Below are 19935 nucleotides of genomic sequence, written 5' to 3'. Positions count from 1 at the left end.
AGGTGACTTCTGAAGGCAATTGGTTGCACTGGATTTTATTCATGGGTATCAGACCAGGGGGCTGAATACTTTTGCACACCGCACTTTTCAGATTTTCATTTGTAAAAAATGTTGAAAGCCCTGCATGATTTTCCTTCCACTTCACAATTATGTGCCACTTTGTGTTCGTCTATCATGCAAAATCCCAATAAAATGTATTTATGTTTGTAATGTAAAGAAATGTGGAAAAGTTCAAGGGGTATGAATACTTTTGCAAGCCACCAAATAACTTTAAAATTTCACACATACATCAGTGTCATCAGATATTGAAGAAATACTAAACAAGTCCAATGCTTTTAAAGTTTTTAATAATTCCAGATGAAAGGTTTCATAGTACATCCAATATCTTTTCAAGTACAATGCAAGAAAGTTAAAAACCTTTATCAGCTGCAGAAAAGTTGCTAGTCAATAACAGGACAGACAGGATAATGGCACTAAAGAGAGCAAGACACTAAGGCACTGAGATCAAGTGTATACATGGCTCAATGATCATGCTGTAGCCTTTATTAATGCTGTCAATGTTAGAATGCTGTTCTCAACTCAAAAAGCGAGAAAAAATTAGAATATTAATGCTCAGAAAACTGCTCAATAACTGTTGTAAAAAAAGGAGAATGTACACATAAATGACTGCTAATCCTAGACACAAGGCCAAAAGAGCTCTGCAAAATTTATAATGCAGGTATAAAACGTAACAAATCTTTCCTGTTTTTCTTCACAGTGTAGCAGAACAGATACTGTACCTGTTAGAGGGTAAACTGAATAATGACAGCCTTGCATAGACATTTTGATCTGTTCATATGTTGTAACCTTTTCCTCCATTAAAAAAACCTCTGTCTTTGGAGTACAGAGGGCTTAGTGCAGCTGGTGGTGGTAGGAGACACTCGACTCATTTCTAGTTGATAAATCAGAGGAAAGGAGGAAATGCAACCTGTTTTGTATGTACTGAAAGTGCTCTTTTCATATCCCGCTTCATTGTGTCTTTACTTCAGGAAAGTGTCAAGCTTTCTCTTGATGTTATCAAAGGAGTCCATTCCCATGTAGTCTGCCTGACCTTGCTCCCATTTCTGCTTGCGTTCTTCTGAGGACAGCTGGGGCCCTTGTGAGAATGAAGAGCTGCCCTCACCCTGGGGAAGAAAAACATCAAAGATTAAACAAGTGAAACAGAGTAGAGAAAAGAGACAACACAAAACACAACAGTTTGCTCATTATTTAAAAGCATTAAAAGGCTGTGATTACAGTGAAAGGGGCAGAAATATCAAATCTGGTGTGAACAGTGTTATTGCCTTTAAGGCTATAATTCTAAATGCGCTAATTTACCCTCAGAGTGGTAGAGCTGTTTTAAAGTTTTAGGCTATTTTTTTTTTATGTTATGAAGACAACAGGACAGTGGACAGTGTTAGAAATAGGGGAGAGAGAAAGGAGAATGACAGGCCAGTTTTGAACCCAGGTCGTCCGCCTTGAAGATGGCAGGCTCTATACATAGGGCATAGGCTATAGGCACATCGCAGTACTAGAACTATATAACATAAAAAAGAAGTGAGGATGTAATTTAATTTTTATTTTCATAGTCTTCAGAAATATGCATTTCAGGCAATATGCCCATTTAACACACTTTAAAAATTAACTGCATCAAAAATCCGTAGAAAAAAAACCATCCATTTCACAGGACAGGTAAGTAGGAGACAATTAAATACTTGGAAAAAAAAATGTAGGAAAGCTCCTTCGAGCTGCACATATTGTACAAATTTGACTTATTGTGTAATTTATACAGTGTGCCTGAATTTGCCTATAATTTTAGGTAATTAAAAACAAGAAATTAACTAGTATCGGACATCTAGGACTTTTAAATTTGCTATTATTGTAATGAAACAGGCTATCAGCATCATTTGATTTTTACTAGTATTATTTTAAAGTTTAAAAGAGTCTGGTGTTGGGACAACCCTCACATTGTTTCCCAAATACACGCAACATGAGTGAGCATTTGCGACAAAATCAGCTTGATAACTTTAACTCCTATTGTAGTATTCTGACAGCGTGGGGGTGAGGCTGTGTACAGAGAGCTTTTTCTGTCATCCCTCTCTTGTCTGTCTCACTCGCATTGAGGTGGAACACAGACAGAGAGATTTGACAAGATATCAGGAAATGTCAGACAGGAATATTTTCTTGATTTTCTTCCATTTTCCTTATTCACAGACTTTGTTAGCTTGCGTCACAAAAGTTGAGATAGTTGTGTGTTAATAATGTCCATATTCAGTTTTAAAATGTTGCATTTTGACAAACATGGCGGCAAAACTGTTTGGCCAAAGCTGTCAGAGGCTTGTCAATACAGCGTAACAGACTTCAGTTTGTTCACATTCAAAATTACTCCAGAGATATCATATTATTCACAAGGGCAGTTTTAAATTAACAGGGCAGAATGTTTATTTTAAGGAATGCAACTATGCAAAGCTGGTGTGATGTGACGCAAGGTCTGACACTTGCATGTTGTTAGGACACAGTATTATTGTAAGACGGAGAAGAATTGGATAAGCATGAAATAAAAAGCAAAAGAAATGGCAGATAATCTTCAGAACATTACCCATGCTTTCATATTTACAGCAACACTAATCTTTAGTTTTGAACAATCTAAAAACACCTGGAAACCAAAGAATCCAATCCCTTTTTAACTTGAAAACTCCATACCAAGGAGACCTTTGTGTATGTGTTGATGGTAAACAAGATTGTAAGCTGTGAAAAGTTTGGTTACGTCATTCTCCTTAAAATGTTGCCTTTGGCTCTGGATAATGTGTTCATTCACCTCCACACATCCGGAGTGAAAAGGCTGGTCTCCATACTGCTCCTGCAGCAGGGGCACCACAGTGCTAGAGTACAGGGTCCACCAGTCCAGGAGGAAGGTGGGATGTGCAGTAGCCTCATGCACGCTGCCTGCGATCCTTTTGGCTTTGGGGTCAAATGTGTAACTCCATGGCTTAGTCTTCCCCAGGAAGTGGACCACCTTAGCATTACCACCATATCTGAAATGAAAAATGTAAAAAGTGAGAAAAATGGTCAGTTTGCCATTTTATTAGTAGATGTTAAGAGATTTTGGGGATGGATTCAGTTGAATGACAGGTGCACAAAAGATGTGATTGTTTTTTAAATCCTCAAGCAACCCTGGTAAACATCCAGAAAACTGATGGTATTAGCATCCATTAGCAAATATTCAAGTACCCAGTAAAGTGTTGGTAAAAGTATCTTCAAGCTAACAAAAAACATTCCACAAGTGTTGGCATTAGCAATTTTAGGCTAATTTGAAATTTTCCAGAGAGTTGTTTGCATTAGTCTCTTTAGGCTAACTTAAATTTTTCAGAAAAGTGTTGGCATTAGAATCTTTATGCTAACATAAGAATGGTCTAAAAGTGTTAGTATTAGCCTCTTTAGGCTAACTTTAATTTTTCAGGAAAGTGTTGGTATTAGAATCTTTATGCTAACATAAGAATGGTCCAAAAGTGTTTGCATTTACTTCTTTAGGCTAACTTTAATTTTTCAGAAAAGTGCTGCATTAGCCTCTTAAATCTACTGTGAAATTTTCCATATAGGTAAGGAAAGCATCTTTTAGCGAACATAAAATTTCCAACAGAAGTTTTGGGGATAGTGTTCAGCAGCTAATATGAAATTCAAGTGTGGTATTATCATCCAAGAGCAAATATCTAAGTATCCAGTAAAGTGTTTGCATTCACATCTTTAAGCATCAAACTTCCCAGAAAGTGTCTTCATTAGCATATTTAGGCTCATGTCAAAAAAATTCAAAGAGTGTCAGTTATAGCATCTTCAAACTGTTGTTAGATTTTCCATAAGTGTTGGCAAATGCATCTTCAAGCTAACAAAACTTTCCAAAGTTGTTGGCATCAGCAATTTTAGGCTAATGTAAAATGTTCCAGAAAACTGTAAGCATTAGCCTCTTTAGGCTACTGTTAATTTTCCTGATAGGTAAGGGAAATGCATCTTTTCGCCATCATCATATTCCCAGTGTTGGGGTTACCATTCTTTATTCTGAAATGAAATTTTACAGAAAAGTGTTGGAATTTTCATCTATTAGCAAATACTAATGTTTCCAAGAAAGTGTAACTAACATCTTTAATCATCAAATTTCTAATAAAAGTGTTGGTTTATGCATATATATATATACACTTATGTTAATGTTTCATTAATGTATCAGCAATAGAATTTTTAAGCTAACAGGAAAATTTCCTGGTTTGCATTAGCATCCATATGATACCATTACTTTTTTCAAAGCAGCGTTGGCATTTGCATCTTTAGCTAATGTAAAATTTCCCAAGAGTGTAGGCATAAGCATCTTAACCCTAATGCTCATGCTTAGCATGTTCAAACTAATGCAAAATTTTGGAGAAGTGTTGGCATTAGCATATTTTAGCAAATGCTAAATGGCAAAGTGCATCTTAGTAAGCTGGTTTACGCCAGTGTTAACTTCAGTATTTTTTTTAAACCTGAAAAATATTAATGACAATGCTTAGTTTCTCTGTATTAAGAGTTGTCCAACATGAAATTTGTATAGCTTTTTATTAGACTAGGACATGTTTTGAAGTCTATGATAAGCACTGCTGTGGTATTATAACATGACACTTGAAAATAAAGAGTTAAGGTTGCACTGTTTTTCTAGTAGTGGTATCAGATCAGCCTGCTTATCTTGGACTACATTATAATAATCTTGTGACTCAATTAAAAATCCTGCCAACCCAAACAGAGAGGGATTTCTCCTCAGTACTGGCAAACAGCACATGGACATAAATAAACCTGAGTTGGTCTCTGGGGGGATTGTTTAGTTGTGTTTGCCAGACCTCTTAAACACAACTGTTGCTGACAGCTACCAACAAGTAAATACATGTTCCTCACCCCTGCCAACCTGATAAAGATGCCAGAAAATGCAGAACTGATGGACTTGTTGATGAGCTAAGTTTCTATGGAGATGAAGGTTTGGACACTGAGAGACCTTGAGGATAGTGGCGGGGCTTAAGACGGGGGGCACAATGACCAGTCCTGGATGCGAACATAAAAGGTCTTTAAATAAACCGCGCCTATTTTAGGGTTTGGTTTCAGCTGTTGAGGGCTCATGGTGGATATCCAACCCAGCGCTGAGGCCTGCGGGGTGAGACTCCACCAGAGCCGCTGGAATCTTACGGCTCATCTCGCTTGTAACCTGATGTCATGTTACGTTGTGATGATGCGTCTATGTGATGGAGGATCTGCTTACAACCTGGCCTTGTGTTTGATATGCAAGATTTCAGTCACATTGACAGACGATGTAGTGTAATACTGCAGAAGCTTTGATGTAATCTTTTAACTTTTGTGTGAATGTTTTTCTAGAAAATGACTTCATAATGCATACACTTACTGCTTGAATGCTGGAAGGTAGGTGTAGATAGCTATGCTGCTGAGGTTGTAGATGAATGGGAGATGTTTTGATATGTCAGCTGTTGCCCAGGTGTTGAAGAAGCCATTCAAAACACCTTGGTCTCCTCCTGGAACACAGAAGGGGAAGAAAAATCAACATATTATGGTATATTAGCAACAAAATGTATAAAAAACCCCCAAAGCAGTTCAAATCTGCAGTTTTAGATGGAAATAAACTCAAGATACCATATGCAATCATCATCAAAAGGTTTAAAGTTCAAATACCATTTCATCTTAGCACAGATATAAAGAACACAAGTGAGAAAAACTGTAAGATGTGTGCTTTAAATTCACTTTGAAGCGTGTTTTTAGGGAAAGCTTCAGGTTATACATGTTGTTGAATCCACACTGTGCAATAGCTGAATACGCTCATGAAATGCATCTTAAGATGCTTTGACAGGCTCAGCTTATGGCTAGGTGACTTTCTAGAGAGGCGAAAAGCAGGATGAGTGAGCAGTGAAGTGATCGGTGCACCTATGACAGCCAGATTAATAAGACTTTCTGCTCCGTCTACATTAATCAGCTAACATTAGTGCAGATGACTTGTTAAGAGTGATTTCCCCACACATTCAGAGCCCAGGGAGTGATTTTAGTCCATATAAAAACTGCTAAGACTATCTGAAATAACACTCATATTTAAAAAGGAGTGCACAAAGAGTTTGATAAGATTGTTTAAACCTATCAGTTTCTGATTCACTCCAGATTAAACTATATACATGCACACTGCATATTTACAGTAGCTGTACAAAAGGTTAAAGAGACAAGACGTACAGAACATGTCTGTCACATGTGTATTACTGTTGACACACTACTCTCCAACGATGACAGTATATCAATGGTCAGTACACTGTACAAAAGTCCAGGGCTATTTTTACATACAGCATATAGAAAGACCAGGTTCTTGTGGCTAATCCGCCACAGCAGTGAGGATCCATTTATCTCATGGTTGACTAAAGAGTCTTTGTCTGCAGTTTGCTTGATGACGTCTAGTAATCAGCTCTGTTGAAAGTTGAGATCTGCCCAGCAACAGCAGAGGACTCTAAAAGTTCCAGTGTCAAGCCTGCTGACAGATAGCTATGCAAGTGTGAATACTCATCTGTGCAGTGATATCATTTGAACTGCTGTCCATCAGTGGAAGTGAATGGGAAATGTTCTCACTTCAACTGGAATTAAGGTTGAAATCAGGGGTGTCCAAATGCAGCCTGTGGTCCATTTTTCATTGGCACACAGCAAATTCTGAAATAAAATGAAATAAATATGGCCCACACTGGAACATGAAGCTTGTGCTGGGCTGTACTGTACTTCTTAGTTTCAGCACAAGGCCATGCTACTACACTAATTCTGCAAACAAACATTTTGACTAGAAATGTTTTTTTTTATGTTTTTATTTTTCATTATTATATTGAGACAACAATGTCAATGGTTAACATATTGCCAACTCAAACTATAACATCTGAGTTTATTACATCCTGATGGACTACATCAGCAGTACCAGTGGCATTCCAGAGACAGAGCCAGGGTCAACAAGGGCCCCCTTAAATCTGATTGACCTCCCCAAAATCCTTTAAATGACTGACTACTTGTCTTGTCAGTCATTTACTATCCATTTGAGCATACCCAGTCACTTAGCATATCTTAGCCTACAGTAGACTGATTTTACTAACTTTAATATCCTCAAGTTGAGGTGTATGAAAGGGGCCCAAACATCCTGATATATTTCCAGATGTGGCCCCCCAGCGGAAAAAGTTTGAACACCCCTGGTCTAGATAAACAAGGTATTGGGAATTTAATTTGGAACTACTTCATCATGAACATTAAAATCACTCACTGTGTTTACATGGACTTGAGTATCCCCGTTTCTGTTTGGTTTTGTGAGTATCTTGGTTTTGTGGATGTATACATTTTAAGAAACTTGGATATCAAACCAGCTGTATCCCAGTTTTGAGAAACCGGTTTTGCTACCTGGAGAACTCTGAAAGAAAACGTGATAATGTGCATTTAACTTCAGATAGCCTTCTGCCCTGTCCAGTGACCATGAGGCTGCTGTGTCTACAGCAGATCCGTCTGAGCTGACTGCAGTGTTGTGTCTAAACGCAGTCATATTTAGATAAATGGTGAGCTGAATGGTTTGATTTTTCAGCCATGAGTGTAGTTTACTCTGGAGATAGAGAATGAACGCTCACGCTACAAGTTGCAAAGAGTTTGGAGTTCTGTGAGCCAAAGTTGGATAGATGGCACAGTAAGCATCCTGCCAAGTCTAACGAGACATCCTAGGCCTGAAATATAGATATGATAGCTCTTCCAGTGTTCTTTTCAAAGTACAAGCTTGAGCTACCTGTATTTGTATAGAACGCTTTTATTCTGAAGTGATATCCAGGACAGTTATTTAGTGAATGAATTCACTTGCAGGACTGCTTAACTCTGTTAGTCTTGGCTAGTTATTCTTAATAATTAGTAATAAAATTTGCCTCATATTCATAAGAATCTGAACATTGCTGGAATGAGGTGAAAACCACATCTTCAACATGATGTTGGCATTTAAAAGTGTTAAACCCAAAATCATTTCAATGGTAAAAGTAAATATCCCAGGTGCCTGTTCATACAAGATGCAGTAATCGGAAACTGTAATGCTAATATTTTCATGTATACAGGGATATAAATAACCAGGTTTCTTTGTACATGTAAACAGATAACCAGGATACCAAAGGCCATGTTAACACGCTCCATTTCCTATATTTAAAAAACAAAACATACAAGATGAGAAATGTGGACAATGGGTTGAGGACTGCAGGGTTGCTGGCTCAAGTCCAAGACCAAAGTATGGCAACTGGTAGCTGTAGAAAGTGCACTGTTCACTTTTAGTTTTGCCAATTTGCCCATGAGCAAGCTAAGCCCCAAAGAGCTAGGGAGCTCTTTCAATTGCAGTGCAAACCCTCTGAAGCAACTTCTGTGGCTGAGAAGTGAAGCCACTGTAGAAGTGCCAAGAAACTGCAATTTCTCAAGTGTCCACTTGAGGCTGGCTACAGAGGCACGGAAGTCATATGCACACTCCAAGTTCACTGACCTGATTCAAGGTAGATCTGAAGTGTGTCTGAGACAGCATTTCAATATGGCGCCCACCAAGATTATTCAACATATTCAACATTTTCCACATCTATAGCATATTCTCACTTTGACATCACTTCATTATTGCATATCCTTAGGATCCCGTTTCTTCTTGTACTACTTTCTTATGTGCATCAGTAACAGGTTTAGTAACAGCGAAAGAATGAATCATACCTTAGGGATTTATAAGTTTGTCTCATTCTTCTAATAAATATTATCACTGATCTTGTCGTGCTTGTTCAAATGAAAGCAGCTTGGTTTTCACAGAAATATCTGTAGTCATTCCCTGCTCAGCAAGTATTAAAATTAGATTGTGGTATTTCACCAACAAAACTAAGCAGCTGACAAGTTTATAGAAATCATGCAGAGTCCGGTTTACCCTAGGCCTGTCACGACCAGGATTTTAAATGTCAACATACTAAACAATACTAAGACCCACTGTGATACAAAAATACAAGTCCTTACCAACCATAATTGATCAGATTGCAGGTTAACTCCTGCACATGTCTAAACTGTTCAAAAATATTGCAGTGTTTTAGTACTGAAACATCTGCCTGTAACGTTTGATGAATTATTTAAACTCCTATGGCCATTCTTATAAAACAGATGTAGTATACATATTTTCGTTAGAAAAGTCTGAAAAAGAGATTTTTTTTTTTGCATATGTCCCCTTTAAAGTTTCAGCGCATTTTGCAACTAGCACTTATTTAAATTGTCCATGTGTTTTTAGAACACTTGGAATCAAAAAAGTTTTAAAATATTTACCAAGTTTAAATATACAAACTGTTCAAAAGTGGCTTGATGATACAAAGTTTTGCTAACTTTGCCCCGCTTTAGGCTTCTTCTTGATGAAAAATATCCTGTTTTTATAAAAACAGCTACATAGAAAGCCATGACACCGAACAACTTCAGATAATTTAAAATTGGGGCACTTGGTTGGCAGAAGCTTATGTAAACACTGAACTCAAAGAGTTTGGGTTAGCATTTGTCATTAAGTAGGTCAGTTACACTTTCAGTGCACAAGCAGATCTGAATGAACCTTATCAAAATATTTTTTCTGCAGTGACCATCTCAACTGTAACATCATCAACTGAGCAGCCAGGCTGCTGAATATGAAGCCAAGTCATTAAGACACAAGCCCATTGACTATTCATCGTGAACTTCTTCACTTTAAAGCCAAATGGTCAGCCATAGGAGTGACACTGGCACAGAATGAGATGTTGGCCTTTAATAGAGCTATCACCTGGAGCTTAAAAAAATAAAGCACAGGACTGTACGCTCTGTGAGCTCACTGTTTAAAATAACACACATAACTGCTGTTTGTCCGAAGCCGCAACCTCCACTGAGGATTTTATAACTTTATATGGGGCCGAGGTTGCTCATTTTGAAGGGATGAGAGGAGCTCAGTAAGAATGTGCGTCTAACTCTGCCAGTTTGTCTTGGCAGCGAGCAACAGTGGAGCTACAGATGAAGAGAAAGAGCCTCTGGGTTCAAACACAGAATTCAATTTATTGTTGTCTTTCCTCAGACTTTTCTCCCAAATCAGCCGTGAAATACGTAGAAACGGAGAGCTGCATGTGTGCATACAGTATTACTTGAGGAAGAGTGGAAGTGAAATGCTAAGGGTCAAAGCAATTTAAACTCATGCCTGAGTGCACATGAAGAGACCATCCGTGGCTATAAATACAGACAGCTTTATTCATTAGCATGCCATAAGGCATACGGATTTCAGCATCACACTGAAATGCTAAATATAAATATATCAATAAAACAACACTCTCCGTCCTGGTATTACACAGACTGTTATCTGCCTGTGGTTGTCACTGTGACACTCCTGCCAGGAAACACTGTGGCAGCCAGGAAGACTCGGCACTTGAAAGCGTTGGCTGCAAATAAGCAAACTAATTGGTTTTTCCAATGAACTCTCCCTGATGGAATCTCTAAGAGCATCAGAGGGGTAGCAGCTCTTCGTTTACAATTAAAAATGTTTGCTACTACTAACAAGGACAAACAGCTGCTCTTCCAAGCCTTACTACAAGTTGCTTCTGTGTTGTTTATGCACAAACTCTTTCCTCTGTTTAGCAGTTTTTAATGTAGGTCACAGCAACAAAAGAAAACAATGAGTGTGCTTAGAGCTGAAGCAGTACATATACATAGCAGGGGGGGATTTTAATTAATGAAATATATAAAATGGGCTGGAAGAGTTACTCAAAATAGTCCTTGGACTAAATATTATTCCTCAGCCTTTTTTTTTTTTCAGTGCTGTGGACATTGTATCACCATGTTAAAAACTGAGTTAGTGGTCAAAGTAGTAGCATCAAGCTAGCTCGGCATGACACATAGACCCTGTGATAATTGAGGGCTCTAAAACAAGCTAAAATTTCACAAGAAGTAGTCAAAGTAGGCTTTCTCCTGTAAAATGTTTGGTGGTAAACATGAAAAGACTCCTGTATGGAAATTCTGATTTTTATAAATTGAATTGAGCTTAGGTTACATTTTTTGTCCAGCAGAGAGTAGTGACGAATCAAGCGTATAGCATTAGTTCAGAGACTAATGCTGATTCGCCCAGCTGATTCCCTCTAAGCAAGCTATTGGCTAATCACAATCAAGCTGCCATATGTAACCCGCTCTAGCCCGGCTACACTTTGCTGCTCCTTCGGCAAACATCTCTTTGCAACCCTCCTCCACCCCAGCTCCTCCTTTAGTCTGCTTTGGAATTAACCAGTGTCATTCTGTTGCAGTGTTAATTTTGACAGCTATTTTTAATTTTACTGTTAGTCTTTTGATTACATGTCTTTTAGTTTTAGTCACATTTTAGTCATTTCTACCCTTTTTAATCTTAGTCTAGTTTTAGACGATGAGAACTCCAAAATATTTTAGTCTAGTTTTACTTCATAAAAAGTCCTCACATTTTAGTCTTTACTTTTAGTCCAAGCATTTATTCTCTGACCTAAATCTGACACCAAATAATGGTGGTTTGTAAACTTAAACTTTTTGTCAGTTTTAGCCATTACAGATCTGTGTCTGGCTAGTCTTAGGGTGAATTCCATTTCTACCCCTTAGCCCTTATCTTAGCCCTTAACCGGGCCTGAATGGTTCAGACTGGAGCTTTGTGAGATGGATTCACCAGTGAGAAACACGGAAATGGGCGTATCCATCTGCTTTGCAAGGTTATGAAGAAGGCATATAAATTTAAAAATACTTTCTATGATTATAGAAAACACAACAGTTGTGTTTTCTCATATAATAAATCTTTGGCCACTGGGGATGTGAATTCATTTTATTTTTGGTATGAAGACGTGTAAACAAGGGCTATTAACTGTATAATATGGAGAAGATCAACACAGATATCCATAGTATGAACGAGATGGTCAAAGCTTTAATGTCACTTCTGATGATGCAGCTGCTTATCGGCATTGGCTACGTTAACATGAGAGCTTTAATTCAGAATAAAAATTAAATCCTCTTTAAAAAAGGTTAAAAATGATCTTGTAAACACCTAATTCTGAATGAAAATGACCATTCCAAATTAAACTTAAATCCAAAGTTAGTAGGTAGTTTATTCTGATTTTAAATCCGAATTGAATAATTCCTCGACATGTATACGTTCATTCCTCTTTAAATTAATTCTGGTCGTTCTGCGCAAGCTCATTCCCTTGTCCTGTTGCGATGACGCACATATTCCGTACTAGCGGGCACATATTCCAGGATGGCTGCCCGAAGCAAGCGTTGGACTCAAACTGAGACTATTTATTTAATAAGAGCCTTAGAAGATATGGATACAATGAAAAGAGTGGATGGACGGAGATAGGCAGAGTTTGTTTTCTCCCCTGTCCAGTCAGAAACCTTCCCAACCCCCAGACCTTAAGCGGAATTGAATAAAAGCGATTAAAAGTGTTTTCCATGTATACCTCACTTCGGAATTACTATTTCCATGTAAACGCGAAGGAGAAGACTTTAATTCCGAATTATTTAATTCTGAATAATTAACTCAGAATTAAAAAACATCATGTAACCGTGGCCAATGTGTGATGATGAACAGTAATGGAGTGGCGTCTCATTTCTCAAGGGGAGGTTTTCACCCTTTCCACTCTGTTTCAAGGGGCAAGGGGAAAGGAGCAGAAATGGGATTGGCCCTTAGTCTAGTTTTCGTCATGAAAATAAAAGGTTTCGACAAACATTTTTAGGCATAGTTTTAGTCAACGAAATTATTACTGCTCTGTTGTCACTGATGCCTGCTCTGCTCTGTTTTTTTTTTTTTTACTGCCTCTCTTCCTGCCTCAGGCTTCCCCTACAGGGACAGGAAAGGCAGGAATGGGGTTCATTTCTTGATGCTTTCCATGTAGGCTCATGGAAGGGCAAAGGGATCCCAGAACAGCCACACTGCTTTAAAATGCTTTAAAAATTCGAGTTGTTTGTTTACATAGCTTGGCATTTACATGTCAAGATTGTTGGTGTCAGTACTAATATGCTATGTCTAAATGTATTAAAGAAAAAATGTCAAACTCAGAGAAAATCCACTCTGGATCCCTCTAAAGTTTGAGTAAGTATAAGGTGAAGTGGGATTCTGTTAATAAAGAGGCAAAATATCAAAATGGATCTTTTTCTTTTACGTATGGAGTTGTAGTTACTGACAATATGCCTAACATTCAATGTTGCTAAAAACATAAAATGTTGTAAAAGAACCAAGCTAACCTATTTAACACAGCATGTGGGGCTTAAGAGGCAAGTCACACATTTTTTACTTTTATCTCCGAAAGTTTAAAAAGGGTTCTTTCTATTAAAGCTACAATGAATCAAAGAACTACAAGATTAAAATCACACATTAAGACCTTTGAAGAACGGCAATGACTAATCTAAGTGTGACCGCAATGTTCAAATCAGCTGTAACATCAGTGGTAAACCTGGAGCACGTGAAAACCCTCAAACCCTGCAGGTATGCGCCAGTGTTCTTTTTAGCAGCTGATCTGAGCAGAGCCGTTCAGTAAACCTGATCTGGAGCCAAGATGACGACCACAATTCAGTTACAGTACGCCTCACCGAGAAGAGCTGCTGAATGTCAAACCAGTGCTCTGTGCATAACAGGGCCTCTCAAATTTAACCCCCACCCTGCTCCGCCGAGCCCCTGAGAATAACTCAGCCTGGAGAACCGGACAGTGTGTGACAGGAGGGCCTTGTGTCTAAGCACAAGACTCCATAAAGGCCTTACTTAGAGCAGAGGATAAACAAGCCAGGTTTCACATCGTGTTACCAAGAACGCAATGTTACTCAAAGCAGGTCAAAACCTAAATATTTGAGTAGGACTGAAAAAGATTGATGACATCAAAATGGAGCGTTGGTTAACCACAAATACTTGTAATTCTTCACATACTTAATTCTTTCTTGTTCAAGCAGGAATGATGACATCTTTTTAACCAACTTACAGGTGTTTTTACATGTATGTAATTAAGTTCTAATGGATCAGTGATTCTAGTTAATAGGGATGTACTGATGCACTCATCGTATGATGTAATACATCTCACAAAACTGGTTTCACAATATGATTCTATCACAGTTTTTAATAACTTATGGAGTCATAAGACAGCAAGTAATTTATACATGAACATAATACTTTTATCTCTAGTCTCCAACTATAAAAAAACAAAATTATACATATCCCTTATATTTTGTTATACTAATAAGTGCTACTTTTAATTTTGAGGTCTCTCCAGTTTTTGACGTCGAACAAGAGAAGCCAAAGGCAGATAGTGCCCTCTGTGGAATAAGAAAAATACATCTACACATAAACTTGTCAAATCGATTAGAATTGACCATAACATTCAAATTATTTCAGTGTATTCTATGATAATGTAACTTCTTTAATAGCTACATTATTGAGTTAGGACTGGTGCAATTATTTGGGAAATGCAGTTATTTAATTCATTTAATATAAAAATCTATGCCTCTAAGAAATGAGATCCACTTAGAGGAAATCAGCGCAGCGATTACAAACCTTGGGAAATAGCCAGCTTGCCTTACCCATCAAGCCCCCCCAAAACTCACCAGTTCATACGTTATACAAGTCTTAAGTTTTACAAAACAGCACGTAAAATGCTTTGGTCTTAGTGGGGATATCTTTCTTATGAGCAGAGATCGTCTAAGATCTGCTTTATCGGCCAAGTATGCTTACACAACAAGGAATTCAACTCTGGGCAGCTTTGCTCTCAGTGTACAGGTATAAACATTAAATACAATAAATAAATAAAACTGAAAAAAATATATCTAAACACGCACAAGCTCTTGTAGGTGTTTTCTCTAGTATATACAATTCTGTGTGCCTCGAAAGTATGGTTGCAAAAGGGTGTAAGGCTGCTGAGTAGACATGTTCAGAAGTATAAAATATGATGGCTAAAGCCATATTGAAAATGGTATCTCATTGAGTTAATTTGCCTTAAATTGCTATAATTTTGAAAGCAAATAAGGAACTTTGGGTGGATTGAAGATCGTGACATTAACTTAACCGCAGAAAAAGAAACGTTATGGTTTGAAAATGAAATAAGGGAATGCTGAACAGAGAAAATGTTTAATAACACAAGGATGAGAAGAGTTTTTGACTTGTCTGCATGTGTTTGAGACTTTTTTTTAAACTGAATCTACACAGTGGTAAACTTATTTTACATCACTGTGTCTGCAGACACATAGCCAGAGCAGCTTAATTAAAGTGTGCTGAAGGGGAATAAGAATGTGATGCTATTTTAAAAGTCAATGCACTAGTTACCAGTCAGTGATAAATGCATGTATGCTGAATGCCCTATTATGTAAAAAAAACAAAAAAAAAAAACCACATTAATTGCTGTAAAAAGTGTTAAATAGGACTTGCAGAATTTTGGAGCCACCCTCTAGTGGGCACCAGAGGAACTGCATGCTTTCGCACTTCTCCATTGGCTTCCTTTGTAAACACTGGAAGCTTCCACTTGATTTAAATATTATGATGTCATTCTAAGTTCCCAGAGAAGAGTTGTCATCTTCAAATTACTTATGTTTACATCAAAAAACTCATAAATTTCAGTGTTAATGCTTTGTTGTTCTTGCTTTTTCCCATGACTTACCATCAAAGCTGCCGTGTTCTGTGCAATACTGAAGCAGTTTGCCGTATGTCTCGTTGGAAGGGCGAAAAACAAACACACCAGAGTTGAAGCAGTCAGGCCAGCCAGGATCGGGGGCTGCTGACAACTCTTCCCTGTCAAACAGCTCATCTATATTTGAGAGCACCTAGGATGTAGAAGCAGACAAATACAGGCAAGCATGTTCATACAGGTCCAGTTATAAAACATAATCTTAAACATAACTACTCTTTAATTCTCACCAGTGTGTCTGCGTCCATGAAAACACACTTGGAGTAATGTGTGAGAGTCCAGCAGTGGAGTTTGGTGAAGGTGACGCCCAAGTCAGGCCTCTTCATCATAGCCAGGTGTGCCGTGTCGCCACTGTCCAGCACGTCGACCACCCTCACCTCGTCAAAGATCCTCTTCAGCACAGCTCTAAATATTTACAGCACGAAAGGATGAATCAGCATCAAAAGTCCAGGTGGGAAACAAGAATAGACAAGAATGCAGACAGGAGTTAATCAAAAAAGTTGCAGCACTGGTTGGCAGTTTTCTTACTGGCAAGGCTCTGACACGTGTGGACCAATGAGTGCCACCAGCTTCTTGGAAGTGTTATGGTTGCGGAGGGACTTGCCCAAAACCATGGCTCCCCGGGCATAACTGTCATTGGTAGCCAACGTCACAAAAGCCTGGTCTGTGGAGGAATAAAGATGGGGAAAAGTATTAAATTTAATATTTATACAAAACTAAGTTCTCCAGAACAAAAAGTAAAGCATTCATGACAGCAGAATTATAAACTTCGATGAAATCCTTGTAAAAATTAGATACCGCAGGAATGAAAATAGAAGTCCTAGGCAGCCATTGTCGGGGATTTCCTGGTTTAGAACCAAATCTTGCTGGCAAACTTCTTCACATTGTCAGAATGTAGCCCAAGTTTTTGTGCAATCAGTGTAGAGGAGTATGCCTGGCATTTCTAAGGGACTCATTCCTTGCCTAGGCACTGGCCCTGTGAAACAGATGTAGTCTTTTGAAAGCTTCCTCAGTCTCTGATACTGTAAATCAGGAGTGTCCAAACTCTCTACTGAGGGCCACCTGCAGGAAAATATCAGGATAATGGGACCATTTTTGAAAAATTTCACCTTAACTGTATAAATGATAGTAAAACCTATAAAAAATTTGCTGATAGTGACACAAACGAGCACCGTTTATGTCGGGGTTTGTTTCCATAATCCTTTTGTCTTCATTCAAAGCATTATGAAGTGAAAAGTTATTATTTGTTGTCCGTATTTTTATCGTTTAAGCTGCCATCTCATTTCAGTCATAGAAGAAAGTCAGTTAAAGAATTTTCTTGTCAAAATGTTTGTTTACAGATTAAGCACAGCAGCAGCATCTAGTGTAAGAAAGAACTAAACAGTCAAATATAAGCGTCATAGTCTCCATGTACATATTTCATTTTAAATTTTAGGATTTGCTGCCAGCTATTTAAAAAGGGGCCAAGGACCACTTTTGGCCACCCAAGCCAAAGATAACCAAAAAAACCCCACAGGATTTGCAGTTAGACATTTTTCTCTTTCTTTGCGGTTATTAGTTTGTACTTATTGTTGTTATATATATTTGGTGGCGTGGATGGTCTGGAATCCCCCTGCCCTTCCATGAGCCTATGTGGAAACCACACATGTTCCTGCCTTTCCTGTGCCTACAAGGAAAGCCTGAGAGAGGTGGCAGAAACCCCAGAGCTGAGCAGTTATCATTGACAACAGAATGACATAAAGTCAGAATAAAGGAGGAGCTGGGGAGGAGGAAGGTTGCAAAGAGCAACAAAGTATAGCTAGGCTAGAGCAGTTTATCCATGGCAGCATGAGTGCAATTAGGCATGAGTGAATCAGCTGGGGATCATATGATGAGAGCTTGCGTGAGATCAGCTGATCTCGATTATACGGTAGTGCTCGTCTCAGTGCCCAGCCTGAACGAATGCCACATGTTTGATTTTTGACATCCCTAGATAATTACGATTTTACCTTTATTAAACATGCAGCATCAAAAAGTATCCAAGTATTGAATGTTCTGACAATTTTGCAAACAAGTGTCTTTTCTCTTCCCAGGCAGTAGTAGCCTTTTTCCCAAGTAGGTCCTTTGACGCCTGGAAAAAAAAAAATCTGCAAGGTAATTCCCCATAAAGTTCTTACTTTTACAGTCTGGCTAAATCACAGGTTTCTCACTTGTTTCATGAGGAGTAAGACTTTAGCAGCCAGCACAACAATCAATGTCTCATTACGTTTTTTGTTTTTTTCTGTACCACCCCTCCGGAAAAGTCTGTCAGCTACCTGCCAAATCATGTTTCCGAACAATGACTAGCCTGTGAGAGAACATATAAAAGGAGACGATGAAGTCAGCATGGCCACTGGGGGAGGCTGTGAGGCTCTAGCGTGTGGGCAAACTTTAATTCCCTCTTGGGCCGTAAACCTTGAGTACTGTGCAACTAAAAATGGAAAAAGTCATTTGTATACAAAACTAAAGGGCTTTACTTTCCGTAGCTCTGGAGCAGTCTGTCTGAGCGAAGAGCTGCCAGGGAAAGTTGTTCTGCCTCACTTGGCTGTACATGGTGCCACACCCCCCCCCTCTCTCTCACGCCTTCTTTTCAATTGGTACATCCAGTGCTGGTTATAATGGAGTACAACATGATGCAGAATGAAAAAATGCAAGCACAGTCTGCAAATGTACAGTACATGCTGTACACAGCCCCCTTCACACCCCCCCCCAGACAGGGTGCCACAACCTGACATACAGTCAACAGGGTTTCCAAAGCTAACATCACACTAGACAGACTTATGTTTGAATTAAAAGCACCCACAAATAGAAAAAACAAAGAGAAAAAGTTTATCAAAACCAAGAGGTCTGCTTTTCTCATGTACTTAGCTATGGTTTAAATGATGAATGTCTCTCACAGGCTAACTGGCTGTCAAATGTGAAGTTACACAGTCATTTATGGCTGTCAAATGTAGTTATCATGTTTCAAATATGGCTGCCAACTTCATGCCTTAAAGTTAGCTGCTCCTCACTATGATAGGCAGCCTAACACAGATGGAGACAGCATGTACTTTTGCTCTGTCCACTTCTGGAGGCTGCTGCTGCGCAAACATTTCAACCACACAAAGGAGTTCAAAACTAGCATCGTCCCCGGCGGCATGTTCAAACGTCACCTTTAAATGGGTACCTGATACCGTGAAAGTTCGCGAGATTTAACCTTTCTGAAACTTCACAGAAATCACGCTTTAGCTCCTCCGCGAAAGAAACTGCGCAACTTCCACCAGTTTAGAGCGTTAAAATGTTACTCACCAGCCATGACTGAAGAAGAAGTCGAAGCTACGTTGTAGCCTGGACTTGGAGACACGGCAGCTTTGCGTGGAGAAAAGGACTGACTAAATATATAGAGGTGGATTTATACCAGTATGACAGTAGCCAGCCACAGCGTCACGTGACGCGTCCTCCACACACCCACCTGCCCCTAACACGAGACACCACACCCCCCAGTAGGTCAGGGGGTTCAACATTTCACAGATTTACATTAATTAAATGTAAAAGTGGACGTTAAAGTCTTAACATGCTTCATTTTGTTCTGAATATATGTGTTAAGTTTGTCGTTCTTTAATATTATGAGGAGAAAAGCTTAAAATTTCGTACAATAATTCAAACATTCATTCTGCAGGCCCTGACCTTTCAAACAAATACCATGCTGCCCCCTTGTCTAGTATCAATTTTCTTCGTGATGACAATGTAAAGATGGTGATGATGCTGTGATGAAGCACTCAGATTAAGAACATCATGTTCCAAAATATACATTCGGAACTTTGTCGCCATCTAGTGGATGAAAGGCGATACATCAAGACTCAGCCAAGACAAACAGAGGCAGTTGTAAAGGCCTTCAGTCCTCTTGTACTGTATTACACAACAGGGAATTATTTTTAGTTGTCTCAGAAGAGCTCTTGGGTTCATTCCCAGAGCAAGTGGTGTAGGATTACTTTTAGAGATAGGACTTAAATGAAAGGGAGGGGGAATCAGCTGTTTGTATTATTTTTTTATTTACCAAGACTTAAAAAAAGACACCAGTGGGAATAAAAATAGAGAACTAAAGAGGAAAAGCATCAATATATTAAAAAAAAACTGTATTTAAATATTTGAATGGAATTTCTGTTGTGACAAAAGCAGCCACTGTTTTTATGTTTCTACCCTCTGCTTCTGAAATGTGTGTCATTGC

At 38.6% G+C, this 19935-nt stretch overlaps 1 protein-coding gene across 1 annotated transcript; it reads right to left on the bottom strand.

The window, feature by feature from the left end:
- Nucleotides 1-330: 330 nt before the first annotated feature.
- On the bottom strand, nucleotides 331-19163 carry LOC121527526 (glycogenin-1-like). Its single transcript, XM_041814524.1, has 7 exons — nucleotides 19017-19163; nucleotides 16239-16374; nucleotides 15941-16115; nucleotides 15684-15846; nucleotides 5432-5558; nucleotides 2837-3053; nucleotides 331-1163 (listed from the first exon to the last, which is right to left on the bottom strand). The coding sequence occupies exons 1-7, from the start codon at nucleotides 19021-19023 to the stop codon at nucleotides 1020-1022; spliced, it is 969 nt and encodes a 322-aa protein (XP_041670458.1). The 5' UTR covers nucleotides 19024-19163; the 3' UTR covers nucleotides 331-1019.
- Nucleotides 19164-19935: the final 772 nt, after the last annotated feature.

Source organism: Cheilinus undulatus, linkage group 19 (assembly GCF_018320785.1).
Source record: "Cheilinus undulatus linkage group 19, ASM1832078v1, whole genome shotgun sequence".
In the NCBI taxonomy this organism is placed as follows: Eukaryota; Metazoa; Chordata; class Actinopteri; order Labriformes; family Labridae; genus Cheilinus; species Cheilinus undulatus.
Note: the sequence above shows the minus strand (reverse complement) of the source record. Positions and strands in the feature narration are given on the sequence as shown.